The sequence below is a fragment of the Erpetoichthys calabaricus genome, chromosome 6 (assembly GCF_900747795.2).
Source record: "Erpetoichthys calabaricus chromosome 6, fErpCal1.3, whole genome shotgun sequence".
In the NCBI taxonomy this organism is placed as follows: domain Eukaryota; kingdom Metazoa; phylum Chordata; class Cladistia; order Polypteriformes; family Polypteridae; genus Erpetoichthys; species Erpetoichthys calabaricus.
Window position 1 is genome coordinate 6075627 of NC_041399.2, and position 18235 is coordinate 6093861.

The 18235-nt window shown below is 39.6% G+C and overlaps 1 protein-coding gene across 1 annotated transcript in view; it reads right to left on the reverse strand.

The window, feature by feature from the left end:
• LOC114653195 (NEDD4-like E3 ubiquitin-protein ligase WWP1) overlaps nt 1-18235 on the reverse strand; it is a 283227-nt gene that overhangs the window by 30394 nt on the left and 234598 nt on the right. The window contains exons 13-19 of the mRNA XM_028803376.2: nt 14474-14602; nt 14304-14376; nt 14133-14204; nt 10618-10706; nt 7997-8156; nt 5558-5691; nt 1016-1156 (exon numbers count right to left, since the gene is read on the reverse strand). Of these exons, the coding sequence (XP_028659209.1) occupies nt 1016-1156; nt 5558-5691; nt 7997-8156; nt 10618-10706; nt 14133-14204; nt 14304-14376; nt 14474-14602 (798 nt within the window). The remainder of the gene's footprint in view (nt 1-1015; nt 1157-5557; nt 5692-7996; nt 8157-10617; nt 10707-14132; nt 14205-14303; nt 14377-14473; nt 14603-18235) is intronic.

The following is an 18235-nucleotide window of genomic DNA, read 5'->3' on the forward strand; positions in this document are numbered from 1 at the left end:
AGCGAGTACAGGCTCGCGTGTAGCTGAACAGGCGAGCCAAACAGCTGAAGCAGGACGGTGTAGAGAAGGTCAGCTGCATTAAGTGTCTCGCCTGTTGCAGAGCCCGCATGGGAGAAGCAGGTGAGACGCTAACAGAGAAGAAGCACCGGGGATTGTCATCTGTTTTTTGAAGACTGCTTCCTGTTGACGTTTTAACCTCGTGTTAAAGGATTGTTATTCTTATGTACTTTAAACCTCCACTTCACAACTATTTTAAGGATTATTTATTTAAAGATTTATTGAATGCTCTACTGCACTTTGGACACCTGTTTTGATTCTTGTAATAATCAGTTATATTATTTACCAGTGTTATTTATTAAACGTAGACTACGGTATATATAATTTATCAGTGTTATTTGTTAGGAAAAATGATTTTTATGTTAATATATTTGGGATGCGGAACGGATTAACTGGATTTCCATTATTTTCAATGGGGACGTTTGTTCTAGATACGAGAAATTCGCTATACAAGCTCAGTGCTGGAACGAATTAAACTCGTATCTAGAGGTTCCACTGTATCAAAACAAGCAATTTTACGATTACAAGTACTTCATCTTTTAATATCCCAGTAAGCCTTGGGCGTATCTATCCTGGGGTCTCCTCCCTGCAGTATCACATGCCCCAACCACCTCAACTGGCTCCTCCCGAGATGGAGGGCCATTACTACTTCCAGATGGCCTGGGAAAGCCTTGGCATCCCAACTGTATGAGTTGGCAAGTGTGGCTGGGGAAAGGGACATATGGGCCTCAATGCTAAGGCTATTGTCCACCTAAACCAGTAACGGATATAGAGTCAAATATGAATGAATGAATAATCTGTTAATATACTAATATTAACAATAAATTAAGTGTTTAGTATTAATTTTAATACAGGTACTACAGATATTAATACATACAGTTAACTAAAAATAAATATCAAGTTTCATTTAAAAAAAAAAAACAAAACACTGAGTACATGTTAAAGGACAACATCTCACCTAATGTATTCCTCTTTGTTTTCCTCAGTTACAAGTAAATTCGCTCCACCGGGTTTCAAATCATGTGGAGTAACTTTTCCAAGAATTTCCATATCAACTGAAAAGAACATTTCCAAAGCACATTCCTCAATGTCATTGTCCCTGAAATTAAAGAGAGCAACAGAAAGCGTTTGTAGGCTTCCCTGTCAGTTCTGTATGCAGTATATAGACAACAATCAATAAAAGATAACGCAGGACCACATACTTCTGGAAAAAAAAAAACAAACAAAACATTAATAAATCACAGTACATAAGCACATGTGGATGTGGAATTAGGAACCATACTGCAGCAGGTAGAAAATTAAGATTTCCACTTATTAAAACTGCAGGAAATTACACGCACGAGAGGGAGAGCATTTCAAAGGGCGGTAGTGTACAGTATTTGCAATTCATTCTTTCTATCAGTGGTTCTCAGCCTTAGTCCTTGGGACCCCAAGTGCTTGCAGGTGTATAATTCCAACCAGTGGGTCATTTTTTTTTTTTTTTTTGCAACTTTTTGCACCATTTGTTTATTTACTTGTTATGTTCTACATACATGTCTGCACTGAAGGAGCTGCTTTTAATCTCATTGTACATGTGTATAGTGACAATAAAAGGCATTCTATTCTAGCAGGCTGTGTCCCTCCAGGTCATACAGTGAAGTGGGGAAGAATTGAATCAGAACATTTGTGGTCAAGTCCAGTGATGACTAGGCCGTATACATTATCTCACAAAAGTGAGTACACCCCTGACATTTTTGTAAATATTTTATGATATCTTTTCATGGGACAACACTGAAGATACGACACTTTGATGCACTGTAAAGTAATCCGTGTACATCTTGTATCACAGTGTAAATTTGCTGTCCCCTCAAAATAACTCAACACCCGGCCATTAATGTCTAAACTGCCGGCAACAAAAGTAAGTACACCCCTAAGTGAAAAACGTCCAAATTATGCCCAATTAGCCATTTTCCCTTCCCTGTGTCATGTGACTTGTTCGTGTTACAAGGTCTCAAGTGTGTTAAATTTGGTGTTCTCGCTCTCACACTCTCTCATACTGGTCACTGGAAGTTTAACATGGCACCTCATGGCAAAGAACTCTCTGAGGATCTGAAAAAAAGAATTGTTGCTCTACATAAAAGATGGCGTAGGCTATAAGAAGATTGCCAACACCCAGAAACTGAGCGGCAGCACGGTGGCCAAGACCATACAGCGGTTTAACACTAGAATTACCAGAGTCTACAAAATAACGCGTAGATCCGGCCCACCTTAAAACCGTTCTCACCTCTCTTTTGTCTTCTAAATGTGCCGATTCAGACGAGCAGCAAAAAGCCGGCTATTCCATCCCCCACCATTGCAGAACGTTCACTAAGTTTTCCCAGCTCATGCCTTGTTTGATTATCTGGGAGTGACTGAAGTGCTGGAGTTTTAGAGTGGAAATAATAGATCGTTATTTGGAACACACGCATTTCATGTGTGTTCCATTTCTACAGTAATCTGTGTAAACACATTGTTAAAACAGAAACTTTTTCATATTTTAGTAATAAATGTTACAAAATGTTGGCATAAACTATAGAATGTGTGAAGCCTGATGGCCAAACATCAAATAAACACTTTCACAAAAGGTTCAAAGATATAACAACACCTTCTGTGGCGTAACGCTGAGATTTGCTGACTCACAGCATGGCAGCCCTGCCGCGCTGTAGAGACCCGAGTTTGATTCCTCGCTGGGGAGAAAGTGTTTTTTTTTTTTTTTCTTTGTAGCCTCAAAAGGACATAAAATTTATAAATTGGTATGCACTGTAAATTGTTAAGTTTAAAATGTCGATCGCGGTTATTTCTGTTGATTAATTCATGCTTTTTTACTTAGAGTCAGAACAGGAGCTTATTCAGCTATTCAGCTTCTGATCTGACTCTAAGTAACAGCGCGAGTATAACTTCACACCCGATCTGACGCTGTTCGTTTTCAAATAATATTGCATTACTTCGACGATGTTTTCTGATTGGTACTATTCACATCATAAAATGATTTCTTCAAAACGTCACATATATTTGTTTTGAGATAATGAATAGAGCTGCAAATCACAGGTGCTTGTTTGGTGTAATAGGAACCATAGCACAGAGAGGTATGTACACTGAAACAAGTACACGTCGCAAACGTAGGAAGGGCGCTCCTTGGGTGAGCTATAGCGCGTCTTTATGTGAAAACAGCAGTATCAGATGGGGTAGGGAAGGATCCTGAATGCGACTGAGAGAATGAAAAGTGAATAAAAAAAAAAACACAAAAACAAAGCTAACCTTTACAAATATCATAAATTACACCGGCTGTTACAGACTGAAATCAAATGTATCTTTTTATTCTAAAATAGTAAAAATAAGAGCAGTTCATTTCTCAAAAGGGAGTCGTGCAGGATCGAACCCGTGACCTTTTGATTCTCAGTCAGCAACTGATACTGTTGCGCCACGGGGCCATTGTAGTAAATGAGTGTCAATGTCGCACACACACTAAGGTGGCTTTTTTTTCTGCAGTTAGATTTTTGAATAAAAGCACACTTGTTTTGTTATATTTGTACCTTTCGTGAAAGTGTTTCTTTGATATTTGGACTTCAGGCTTCATACATTATATAGTTTATGCCTACATTTTGTCATTTACTACTAGAATATGAAAAACGTTTCTGTTTTAAAAATGTGTTTACACAGATTACTTAGAAAACGGAACACACATGAAATGCGTGTGTTCCAAATAACAATCTATTATTTCCACTCTAAAACTCCACTTCACTCCCAGATAATCAATCAAGGCATGAGCTGGGAGAAGTTCGTGCACATTCTAAGTCGGTGGGGGGATGGAATAGTCAGGTGTTTGCAGCTTGTCTTTATCTGCACATTTAGAAGACAAAAGATGATGGTGGAGAGGTGCGAACGGATTTAAGAAGCGATTTAAGGTGGGACGGATCTACGAGTTTTTCGTAGGCTCTGGTAATTCTAGTGTTAACAGAACAGGTTCCACTGAGAACAGGCCTCGCCATGGTCGACCAAAGCAGTTCAGTGCATGTGCTCAGCGTCATATCCAGAGGTTGTCTTTTGAAAATAGACGTATGAGTGCTGCCAGCATTGCTGCAGAGGTCAGCCTGTCAGTGCTCAGACCATACGCCCACTGCACACTGCATCAAATTGGTCTGCATGGCTGTTGTCCCAGAAGGAAGCCTCTTCTAAAGATGATGCACAAGAAAGCCTGCAAACAGTTTGCTGATGACAAGCAGACTAAGGACATGGATTAGTGGAACCATGTGCTGTGGTCTGATGAGACCAAGATCAACTTATTTGGTTCAGATGGTGTCAAGCGTGTGTGGCGGCAACCAGGTGAGGAGTACAAAGACAAGTGTGTCTTGCCTACAGTCAAGCATGGTGATGGGAGTGTCATGGTTTGGGGCTGCATGAGTAATGCCGGCACTGGGGAGCTACAGTTCATTGAGGGAACCATGAATGCCAACATGTACTATGACATCCCTTTGGAAACTGGGCCACAGGGCAGTATTCCAACATGATAACGACCCCAAACACACCTCCAAGATGACCACTGCCTTGCTAAAGAAACTGAGGGTGAAGGTGCTGGACTGGCCAAGCATGTCTCCAGACCTAAACCCTATTGAGCATCTGTGGGGAAGGTGGAGGAGCGCAAGGTCTCTAACATCCACCAGGTCCGTGATGTCGTCATGGAGGAGTGGAAGAGGATTCCAGTGGCAATCTGTGAAGCTCGTGTGAACTCCATGCCCAAGAGAGTTAAGGCAGTGCTGGAAAATAATGGTGGCCACACAAAATATTGACACTTTGGGCACAATTTGGACATTTTTCACTTAGGGATGTACTCACCTTTGTTGCCAGCGGTTTAGACATTAATGGCTGTGTGTTGAGTTATTTTGAGGGCACAGCAAATTTACACTGTTAGACAAGCTGTACACGGACTACTTCACATTGTATCAAGGTGTCATATCTTCAGTGTTGTCCCATGAAAAGATAATAAAATATTTACAAAAATGTGAGGGGTGTACTCACTTTTGTGAGATACTGTAGGTCAGCTGACAGTGTTTTGTAGTGGCTGAGGCTTTGGACATTACACCCTAGAGTCCGTGACGGACGGTGTGAACCTAAATATCACTTACCATATCCACCTTGCATAAACCTGTTAGCCAAATGTACATTAATAATAACTGTAACAGTTAAGAAATAAGTAACTTTTTCCTAAGCTGTGAATGACTGACAATATAAATAGTAATATTAATATATGGCCTGTAAGAATAAAATCAGATATTCCTCATTTATCAATCTTTACATCCAGTGTAAATTATATATAAATATAAATATCTGAAGAGTATGAGCTGGTTTTATTAGTTATCATGTAAGTAAATTAAAGTTATTTGTCAATAAAAACAGTTTTAGTTTACAATACAAACTAAAGCAATCAATGTTATATATGGTTACTGTATACAGTATATTAAATTATTAAATAAAGCCCACAAACCTGATCCACATAAGGGAATTGTAAAACTCGGGGTCAATAGACTCAAGATCTTTGATTGTATGCTTCTTGTTCAACATTCGTTTGTAGAATGGAAGGGAAAACCCAGTATCAATAAATTTTCCATGAAAAAGGGCCTATAATGAAAAACAATTTATGAGAGGATCCTAAATTGCAGTGATTTCACGTTATGAACAAGCAATAGTGACATTTAAGAAGTATCCACATATACGTTTTGTGCAACTGAACAAAGCAGTTTGTGGCTTTTAAAGGAATTTCCATTGTTATTCACTATTCTGTTCTCAAATAATCATACAAATTGTCTGTTAATTAATCATGGGAACAATACACTGCAAAAAAAATGCACACGCAAAAACTCGACTAAAAATTTAAAACGGGAGCTGTTCTGCTTTTATCTAGCAAAAAAATCTGCCAATGGGGTAAGCAAAATTTACTTGACAAGACCCCTTAAAGTCAGCTAAGTAATCGTAAATACACATTTTTTGATAAGTCAATAATTCTTATAATAAGGAAGACAAGATTTAAAATATGAAATAAATATTTTTCCACTTGCTTAGATTTCATTTTTTGCAGTGATACACAGTAGTTAACATCGACAATCTCATTTATGAGCATTGAGCTTATTATTTATTTATTTTTTGCTCAGAGGAATTTCCTTTAATACTCCAGTGGAGATTAAGTTTGGACAAAGAATATCCATAAGAGCTTGCATAAGAGGAACAATTTATGCTGAGTTTTTCTTGCTTCACTGCTCTCTTTGTAATTACACTTATCTGTAAATCTAAAATTCAATATAAATCAGCCTCCATGTAGTCCCGTCAGGTATAGTTGGGCACTCAGACTGTTTGTAGTGTGCCGGCATACCTGATCTTAACAGTGCATGCAAACTATGTGTGTCATATTAAGCGTTTTCTTTGCTGTGACATTGTGAAGACAAAAACGTAGCCAAATGCACACCTTAAACATGGCAAAGGTATTAGGCACTGCAAGTTCAGCCATCATCTTAACCCCCTTTTGTCTTTTTTCATTCTATTGTGGTATGTATAACAAGCAACATCAGACGGACATGTTTCTCTTCTGCTTGTAAGGTCCAAATTACTACTGTTCCTTATTCCTTGTAGCTGCATTATATATGCATTTATCTTCTGACGAAGCATTCATTTGTTGTCAGCTCTCACACTCACAACAAGCTGCTCCCTGTGATTTACGACAGGTTTGATTTTGTCAGGGCGAGTTGTAGACTGATTGGACTGTGCTGATTTGATAAGGTCTTAAGATGTTAAAAAGAAGCTTAACCATTCGCAGTGCAGACAAGCAATATGTGCGTTTTCTGGTGGTGTCTGCATGTAGTATGATAACTGGAAAGCAAAAGCAGCATTATGGCAGCAGCCAATGTTCATAGACCTACACCAAATACAGAGTTAAAAATGACAGTCGTATCAGTGCACTTGCCATTCATTCCAAAGAGTTAAAAAGATCTTCTTAATCAACACAGATTGTGATTTTACCATGGCATACAAGTTTTTGCCTAATTCATGATTCCCTCCTTCTCCTCTGCTATGAATTACCAGATGGTTAATACCACAAAATGGAAGCTCTACACTTAAACCACATTTGCTTATAACACAAATGCCACTAAAAACAGTAAAATATGAGGGGTGTTCAATTATAAACAGGAATTTTCATGCTCTGTTCTTATAAATAGTGCAAGGTAGACCTGACTCATTGGACAAACACAATCATATATGAAGTTGTGGTTAGTAGTGCCTGCGGTGGGTTGGCACCCTGCCCAGGATTGGTTCCCTGCCTTGTGCCCTGTGTTGGCTGGGATTGGCTCCAGCAGACCCCCGTGACCCTGTGTTCGGATTCAGCGGGTTGGAAAATGGATGGATGGATGGTTAGTAGTGCTGGATGCTCTTTCCCCCGTTCTTGTCAGTTGTAATCAACATGTCAGAGCAGGAGATACAGTAGTGTTGTGCAGCACATTATTATTCAATTTTTGACAAATGAAGGAGTCATTCCACCTCAGATTTATTTGAGACTTAAAAACAGTTTGGGGATGAGCGTCTGTCTCTCTCTCAGTCTAGAGTGTATGATTGGTGCAAGTCATTCAGAGGGGGACTATCATCTCTTCGGTCCATTTCAGGAATTTTTAGGAGGGAAGAAATTCAAGTCGAATGAGGAGGTTACTGACGCTGTGCAAGAATGGGTCAACATGCAGTCAAAAGACTTCTACTCTCGGGGATTAAGAAGCTTCCTGAGCAGTGGAACAAGTGGATTGCAGTGGCAGGAGACAACATAGAAAAATAATGTGTAAGTCGTTTCATTGTATTCAATAAATATAGCTCATAAATTCCTGTTTAATTTTGAACGCCCCTCGTAGCTACAAGAAACATTGTGGTAAAAAAACAGAACACTTGCCATGGCAATAAAGCGTCCAATGAAGCAAAAATAGGAGAGATGGTCCGGGTTGATGGTAGAGGCCGGGTTGATCTGCAGGCAGTAGTTGTTTTTACCAGCGTACTCAAAGAGGCAGTACATGGGGTTTAATACTTCATGGGACAGCAGGAAGAACCATTCTCTACGGGACACAGAAAGATTGAACAGTTGATTAACAGTTGGGTGAAATTACACAAAATAAATGGCAAACCTAAATATGCCATTGCCCCCATAATTATCGCTACTTCATGAACCTTCTTTAACCAGGTGATCAGCAAAATTGCTTAAATGTTCAAAGATGTGAATCATAAAAGCAGCATTGCAGATATATATCTCTCTATTATAAAAAAAAATCTTGGAAGGCATGGAAGGAAACGATATGTGATCTTCTCGGAAGACATTCTGACGTTCTGCGAGAGACACTTTAACGTCACACGAGACAAGGCAGTGAGATAAAAGGACAGCTGCTGTACAGGCTTTTAAATGATCGACACACAGCGCGACAAGCAGAACACGCAGCACGGCAGCAGCAGCTGATCCGTCCGCATCTCCTTAGCGTGCATTCAGCTGACCCCCCCCACTCCTTGACAACACAAGCAGCAGAGACGCGAAGTGGCTGGAGCTTAGCGCACTCGGGGGGCGGGGGGAATCGGAGGGGGTTGGCAAGCAAAACGAGTTTGGGGCAAAGCCTCCTAGTGAATTACAAAGATTAACAACACATTACTAAGCTCTTTTACCTATTTTTAGGTACATTCAAATATAATTTCGAGAAGCACCTTTTGTGATAGCCATGTCTGTCTGTCTGTCTGTCCGCATAAAACAACTCGACTCCCCATTGACCAACTTAGTAGAAATTTGGCACAGTTGGTCTTCAAATAAATTAATAAGGACAGTTCAATACTCGTTGATATATCTCAACAGACAGAGTTGTACAAAGTTTTGAAATCTCAAAATCTACCACTGAAAAGCATTGGTGATTCTGCAAACTCATCTATCTAAAAACCGAGGAATGTTCTATGTAACTTCAATGAACTAGTTTACCGTTTCAATTTTGCCTTGACTGCAGTCGCACCATCTTGTATATTTCGCATATTTTCATCTTTTACTCATCTAGCAGCCACATGAATCCCCAGTTCAACCCCAACAGAGAAAGGGTGCACGCACACAAGAGGCTCATTGAGTAGCCCCTTCTGTGCTTCTTTAGGGAAGTTAACCATAAAGTACAAAAAAAAAAGCCACTTCTCTGGAAACGAATGGAAGACGAAAGCATTTATGTAAGCATATATGAGACTGAACTGACTGAACTAATTAATTACACAAGAAAGGTGCAGCTCCCATATGTGATAGCACAGGTTTAGAATTGTGAATTTCCCATTGGGATTAATAAAGTATCTATCTATCTATCTATCTATCTAGAAATGGAACCGCAGCTGGTATGTGGGAGGAACATGCAACCACGGCTAAGCTGTGTTTTACAGTTTCTACAGTGTGCAAAGAGGCTAACTGTGCTGGATTACCGTTTACGTGTGCTGAAGGAGTTACTTAGCGGTATAACGTGCAACAAACTGAGTGTGGGGTGCCATGTATCTGGGCCCGAAGAGCCGCTTCTGCTTCTGTACATCTTCAGATTGGAATTAAACTTTTTTATTTTCCTGCTGGGCAGCACGATGGCGCAGTGGTAGCGCTGCTGCCTCGCAGTTAGGAGACCTGGGTTCGCTTCCCGGGTCCACCCTGCGTGGAGTTTGCATGTTCTCCCCGTGTCTGCGTGGGTTTCCTCCGGGCGCTCCGGTTTCCTCCCACAGCCCAAAGACATGCAGGTTAGGTGGATTGGCGATTCTAAATTGGCCCTAGTGTGTGCTTGGTGTGTGGGTGTGTTTGTGTGTGTCCTGCGGTGGGTTGGCACCCTGCCCAGGATTGTTTCCTGCCTTGTGCCCTGTGTTGGCTGGGATTGGCTCCAGCAGACCCCCGTGACCCTGTGTTCGGATTCAGCGGGTTGGAAAATGGATGGATGTTTTCCTGCTATACAATAAATCAGTTACTTTCCAAGTTCTTAGCTATCACATTTTTATGAATTACAGAGTTGTAACTAACATTAATAGCTACTTGGGAAATATATCAATTGCTTTTCTTAAGGTAAAACAGAGATTTTTAGTCATAAAGCCTCCACCATTAACACATATACAGTATCAATGCCACGTTTGCATCACATGGATTGGAACCTGCTGTGTAAGCCATATAGGCCTTTGACCTAGCAGAAGCCTGTTTACACATCGTTTTAACTAGATTTTAAAAAGCACACATTTAGTCTATTGACATATGTAACTGCATTCTATTATTTTTGAATACGACTCATTCGTACAAAAATAATTAATAAAAATGTGATAAACTCACTCTTTAGATGCAAAAAAATCTGAAATGCTCAAACTTTCACAGCATTTAATTTAGTCCCCAATTGCACCTGAATGTTACACAATACGTACATCTTCTAACTGGTTTAAAACATTGATAAGATCTAAGAACAGGTTCACTCGATTAAAGCTGCTCTTATGAAATGTAAAAATAAATCCAAATGGTTCATTCCATTGACATCATTTTCTACTCACCTTGCTAGACCCCCATAGTCCAAACCTTCTTCTCCTCTGAATATTACGTACAATCGCCTCCTTAAATCATACGGTTTCAAAGCCATGATCTGTTGGGTGAAAAAAGAACACTTCAGGTATTCTAAACAAAAGCGCTATAGCTGTAATCTGAATGAAACAAATGGTTTCATAAATCTGTAAAGTAAGCAGAAACACAGAAATGACTGCATTATCTGCCAGTGTCTAGAACAGAATTTCAGATTCTGCTTTAAGATTTATCAAATTCAAATGCAAGTGTGCAAACTAGCTGTAATGTTAACAGCGATAACAGCGTTATCTGTTTATACTGCACATGTCAACACTTTGCTGGAGCAAGGCCTAAGCATCATCATACACGCTGTGCCATACAAATGGAACACAGTTGACATGAGGATGGTGTGATTTGTTTTCTAAGTTTACATTTAATATATTGATGAAAGCATTTACTTAGAAAAAACAATGTCTTGTAAACTGTTCTTGTACTTACCACATACCAGATCAGAACCAAAATAATCTAAGAACTAGGGACCCCCACATAGAAGCTGTAGACATGCAAGAACAAAAAACAAACAATTTTGACCTACCCAAGGGCTACAGTGAAAAGCAGACGGACGCTTCGGACACAGGCCTGGGTGCCACGCTGAGCCAAAGCGTCAATGGTGTTGAACATCCTGTTATGTACCCGAGTCAGAAACTGTTGGATTGGGAGACCAGGTATGTGGTGGTGGAACAGGAAGCCCTTCCGATTAAATGGGCGATTATGCAGTTGTGGTACTACCTCTTGGGCCAGAAATTCACTATTGTGACGGATCATGCTCCTCTACAATGGATGGCCCTACACAAAGAGTCGAATCCGCGGGTGACCTCCAACCGTACAAGTTTTCACTTGTTCATCGTAAGGGCTCTCTCCATGCCAACGCTGATGCTCTCTCTCGAGGCCCACGACCTATCTGTGCAGGACAATTGACCCAAATTGGTCTGGGCTGGGGGGCGGGGGGACCTTGTCACACACGTGCGAGTAGGAGGCAGCTAAATGGCATGAATAATTGTAATTGGAAATAATAGAGTATCTATCTATCTATCTAATTCCACGACAGACCAGGGGGTGGCAGGGTGCGCCGACTGTCTCTTTCAGTTCCTTGCAGACCATTCTCAGGAAATCCCGCCAGACTCTGGCGCCTCTGAAGACGTCACTTCCGGGTTTCCCAGTGCCTTTGATGATGTCACTACTGGTCCTGATGACATCGTTTCCGGTTTCGACCCCAATGATGACGTCACTTCCTGTACTGGCCTTTAAAACCGCCATTTAGCCTCCATACAATCAGTTGAGTCTTGGACTCGACTCTATGAACATCTCTGTTCAAATTCTAAAAACCTATTTAGCAGCAATGGAACAATATACGGGTGGCTGCCCTAAACCTTTACGATGTCTTTGGCTCATCCTTGTTACACTATTTAATACAGAGTCTGAAAGCGAGAACTGGTCTTCCTAGAACCCTTCCACAATAACACAACATTCTTAACTGCTGCCCTAAAGTCCAGGCAAAGAGTGGGATGGCCAACAGCAAGCCCCTTTGCTCTCCTTGACAAGCAATTACTTTAATCAGATCACTGCAGCAGCCACTAAAACTGCACAAGCCAAGCAGCTAAAGGCTAACCTTAAAAAGTAGCTTTAATGTCCAGTTTATACTGGAGCAGCAAAAATGCACAAAAATATATACACCATCTGCAACATCACCATTGGTAGTTATGCTGAAGAGCACTGGGAGGACTGAATGTAATAGGCCAATGAGAGAAATAGCGAAAAAAAAGTAAGGAGTAAAACCTGACATGGTCTTCTACTGTTGTAGGCCATCTGTCTGAATGGTTGATGTACTGTGCATTCAGACATGATTTTCTGCTCACCACAGCTATAAAGAATTACCACAGCTTTAAAGTTTGCTCAAACCAGTCTGGCCATTCTCTTCTGACCTCTCTCATCAAAAAGGCGTTGTCATCAGCAGAACTGCTGCTCACTGGATGTCTTTTGTTTTCACACCAATCTGAGTAAATTTGTGTAAATTCAATGTCAGCAGTTACAGAAATGCTTAAACCAGTCCACCTGGCACCAACAATTGTGCCACGGTCAAAATCACTGAGATCACATTTTCTACCCCCAAATTCAGATGTATGATGTGAGAATTAACTGAAACTCCTGACCTATATCTGTACGATTTTAGGCATTGCGCTGCGACTGCCTGATTGGCCGATTAGATGATCATATGGATATGCAGGTATACAGGTGTTCCTATTAATTTATTCAGTGAGAGTATATCAATATTTTCCAGTTACAGTGTTCACTGTTATCTGGTGTAGAGTGACTTGCATGTCAAGGAAAGGTTTATTGTTTTTATTTACTTTTTAAACAAACTTATTACAGCTTCAGGTCAGCTTGAAGTTTGTCTTGATTTGTATTTGAATACACAATGGGAGGTCTGAAAATCAAAAGTACACATTATGAGAAGGATTAAGAGTCATAGTGGACACAACACTATCAATAACCAAACAGTGTTTAGAAGCTGTTAAGAACGCTAATAGAATGTCATGTTATATAGCACACTGATATGTGGAGTATAAGTCACAGGAGGTTGTGCTCAAGCTTTGAAATACACTGGTGAGGCCTCATCTGGAGTACTGAGTGGTTTTGGTTCCGGGCTACAAAAAGGACATAACAGCACAAGAAAAGTCCAGAGAAGAGCGACTAGGCTGATTCCAGGACTACAGGGGATGAGCTATGAGGAACAATTAAAAGAGTTGAGCATTTACAGTGATGAAGGGGAGACCTGACTGAAGCGTTTAAAATGATGAAGGGAATTAGTGCAGTGGATCAAGACGGTGACTTTAAAATGAGAAGAAATTGAAAGTACACATCATGAGAAGGATTTAGGAGTCATAGTAGACTCAACTCTATCACAGAATGTCAGGTTATATAGCGCCTTAATGTGTGGAGTACAAGTCCATGAAGGTTCTGCTCAAGTTTTAAAATACACGGGTGAGGCCTCATCTGGAGTACTGAGTGGTTTTGGTTTCCAGGCTACAAAAAGGACATAGCAGCACAAGAAAAGTTCAGAGAAGAGCGACTAAGCTGATTCCAGGACTACAGGGGATGAGCTATGAGGAACAATTAAAAGAGCTGAGCCTTTACAGTTTAAGCAAAAAATAGATTAAGAGGAGACAAGTGTTTAACCTCTATAGTGTTCGTCCTGAGCGTCACTCGGGTAACTGTATAGACACGCCTCACATAAGCAACACACCTGAGGATTACTTGGGCTGTACATGGAATTTGGAACATGGAAGTGACCAAGTAGTGTGGTAGACAGTAGGACTTCAAAACTCGACCTGATGTTATTTTGGAAGAATTACGCAGATAGGACTGGTGAGCTCTGTTGGGCTGAATGGCCTGTTCTCATCTAGACTGCTCTAATGTTTATAAAAATGAAATATTCAATTTCACCCACCTGCTGAAAGGAGTCCTCAAATAGAGTCTGCCGGGATACTGTGATTTTCACATGACTGGGTAAGGCATTAGACTGCAAATAAAAAAGGGTAAATTTTACAATCTTTGAAGATGATACAGAAATTTTCACCAAATAATTCAAAATGTGTATATGCACGTTAAATGGCAGTACCTGGCATAAATATCGGAAATGAGCCAGCTTCCATCTAAAGCTTCGCTCATATGCAATCTGAGGACCTTTTGTGCTATAAAGGAAGACAAAAGGTTTTGCTATTGTTTAAAAGAGAAACAATTCTCAAAGAAAAATAAATAACACAGTTTTGCAAGGAAACATGGACTTACACAGAGGATTTACCAGTGCGAGGATCATTGAATGTGGTGGTTCTTGTGTTGTGATCTACAAAGTATCGAACACCTTCTCTCGTATATCGTATTTCCCATCCTTCAGGTAATGGGTCTTCATTTTGTAGGCTGAAAATTAAATAACTAAATGCTTAGGAGAGAAAGATTACAGAAAATGCACAGAATACCACATTACAGTATATCTACAAAGACAAAGGTCTCAAGTAAACAATAACGCTGGTCAAACACTTTTTTTCAAGTTATACTACCTGAAAATTTTTTGATTATGATACAGTTTCAAGCTGAACACAGCTTGGAATTTAGAGAAACACACACATTAACTTTTACTGGATTTACTGTAGCTTGTTTAATCGCTTAATGATCCTGACACTATGGCATTAGTTCTGCTGACCTAAAAATGCTTTTCTTGCTTATTTCCATTTGTGCTCAGCATCTGATGTTTCTTGTTTCAATGTCCTACAATGGTCGGTCAGCACTGATGGATTCCACTTGCCCTGATGCTGCTTTTCCATCATTGCAATGTCCTAGTAAAGCCTTTCAGGATTATCAGAGAAGAAGTACAAGTGTGAACCGAGGAAACGTATCTTTAGCGACATGTTGTACTTGATGCTTCTGTGTGCTTGAAGCATGTTGCCGAACAGCAGGACATAGTTTGGTATTCTGCAGTTGCCCAGAAAAATCTCAACATCATCCTTGAATGCCTTCCATGCAATTTCCTCCATCCCCACTAGCAGATCTTCAAACTGCTTGTAACTGATGACGTGTCTGACTTGTGGAATAACAAAAATACATTATCTTCCTGAATCTTTGTTATCAGTTATTTGTGGAAACATCGGTCTTCAAAGATCAAAAGTCTTCACCTTCTTGTTCATCATTTTCACAAAACGTTTCATCAGTGCAAGTTGTATATGATTAAGTGGAAATTTTTTTTTTGGTTCAACAAGAAGTTTGTGTGTGACACCTCTATGCTTACTGGACTCCCAGTTGCTTTTCATGTAACAAGACTCCTTAACATGGTTGTCTCTTTTAGAGTACTTGGTATATCCAAGCTGCATCACCACAGAAGTTCCAGTTGTTGATTATGTACTGCATGTACTGCATATTTAAACTTAAAATATGAAAGGAACACACCCATTTCAATAAAAAGTACATTAACAGGACAATTTCTTTGTCCAGGATTCCATGGAGGACTGATGTCTGCTTTGTTTACTCCAAGAAACTCACTGCCTCATTGGCTACAGCTATAATAATAATAATTCTTTACATTTATATAGCGCTATCACTTCACACACATTTGGTGCCGACACTGAATTCTGTTGGTTACCTTGAAAAGGGCCTTTTGCTTATTTATATGCCAGATTATAAATCCAGCTGTGGCAGATGGAGCACAGGGGGATGGACAGACCTCAAATTAGTTATTAACAGGGCATAAACAAAACACATCCATCTATTTTCAGATAAAATGATACCATTAAGGGATGTGTGTATATAATTGTTCTCAATTTTTAATTTTTGAATGCAACTGCCCTCTATTTCTAACAGTATTCCCAAGTTAAAGCTTTATTATTCATCTCAGAGAATTCTGCAGGATCTACATGATATGTTTGTGAAGAACACAGTGAGATCTCTGTTTGCATAGAGATTGCATAAAGTAAGATGTCATTTATTGTATTTTCACACTTTTCTCTTCAGTCTGAAGAAGCTACTTGGATGAGCAGTGAAACTTATCTACCTAACAAGAAAGAAGTCCAGTTGCCATGACTCAACTACCAGATAATTTCACCTGGATGACTGAGAATCTTCACAGACATACCGTCTTTTTCCGAAAATAAGACATCCCCCGAAAATAAGCCCTATCGAGATTTTCGGAACTTTTTGTAATATAAGCCCTCCCCCGAAAATAAGCCCTAGTTAAAATAATGTGAAAAAAAGAATTAGTTAAAAAATGCTGTTGATGCATTAAGTATGTTTAGCTTCCCTAATACTCGTATTTCAGAGAAATGTTTGAAATAAAATATTCCGAGAAATTCATTGTTTACCTCTACAGTTCGTTTCAAATTAATTCTTGGAATTTATCTTAAAAATACAACATAAGGCAGCATGAATACATAAATATTGTGTCCGCTCTGCTCTGCTGTGTTGTACTGCGTCGCACGTATCGCAGAGTATGGTCGAATGAGGTGGGGAGGGGGTGGAGGGGGGCATGCATATGCGGAATGCGACGGAACGCGTCGTTGGCGCACACTATAAATAATTGTTCGTTAAGGCAGCAGTCTACATTGAGCGACAGTGCAGATACAACGTTTGTTCATTTCAGTCTTGTAAGTCTGATTATTTCCTCATACGTCATTTTATTTTTTATAAAGTGAATAATTTTTAACCGCAGTTAAAATGAGTACAGACACTTGACATTGCAATAAACAAGCCATTCAAGGATCATTTGCGGATGGAAATCAATGAATATATTGAAAACAGAATGGTGAGAAATCATCGAGGTAATTTTGTAAAACCAGGCTTACAGGAAGTTGTGAATTGGGTACAAAATTCATGGGACAAAATAACTGATAGTTGTGTTTCCAATGCACTACGAACAGGCTACTTAGACAAGAAGTATTCATTTAACGATAGCTATATTGCAAGACATGAGAGATTCGGGCCAATGATTCAACAGGAAATGGATTTGGAGGAAAATCAGAACAGAATTCAGAATTTGATTTATGACGACGTTCCAGAAGAAGATGACATGACTGTAATTGAATAAATTTTAATTTGTGTATTCTGTGTAAAATAAATAAATATTAAATAAAAATATATAAATATACTTTTATTTTTGTCCTCCCCCGAAAATAAGCCCTAGTGCGTATTTTGGACCAAAAAAGAAAGTAAGACAGTGTCTTATTTTCGGAAAAAGACGGTATGTGAGGGTGATATATTTTTTTTTTGATTTCTCCAGTGCCTTCAATATCAGCCAGCCATCCTTGTTTAGGGGTAAACTCACAGATACACAAGTGGATGAGACTTTGGTGTATGGTCCAGACAAACTGCAGTTTGTGATGCTCAAGGACTGTGTTTTTGGTGTGAATGTGACCAACACTGGAGAACCACAAGGAACAGGCCTGTCTCCCATTTTCTGTTCACCCTGTACACCTCAGACTATAAATAAAACACCAGGTTGTGTCACTTGTTGAAATTCTCAGATGATAAGGGGGGTGCTGTCTTGCATTCTGTCTTTAATATCAACATATATGAAGTTATCACAGTTCCATAATCCTTGTGCTCATCAATAAATTGCATTATTCTATTTCTTCAAACAAGTGTGCTTCAATGACCTAACAGCCAGAGACCCCCGCCTTCAGAAAATGGTAAGGAGAATAACGTAGTAGCTTTGCCAAATTAATTAACTACTGACATTACCTGTGTAAATTACCTGTTCAGTTAATTACAATGGACACAATTCCTCACCTACATATACAACATTCTTTTGCAAGAGAAAAATGGTAGGTCAGGGGGTGTCATTCCACACCACGTGCCTTCAAATCAGTCCAATTCCATAAGACTTTGCAAGAAGGAACATCTAATGCCAAATTAAGACTACAGTACAGTACTATCCAGACCAAATATTACTAAAATCATTGATTTTACATCCATTTTTTTCCTAGAATGACCTAAACTGGCTTACACAAAAATGTAATTAATCACAGTAAAGTCAGCTATAAGTATTTTAAATTGTTTCTCAGCACT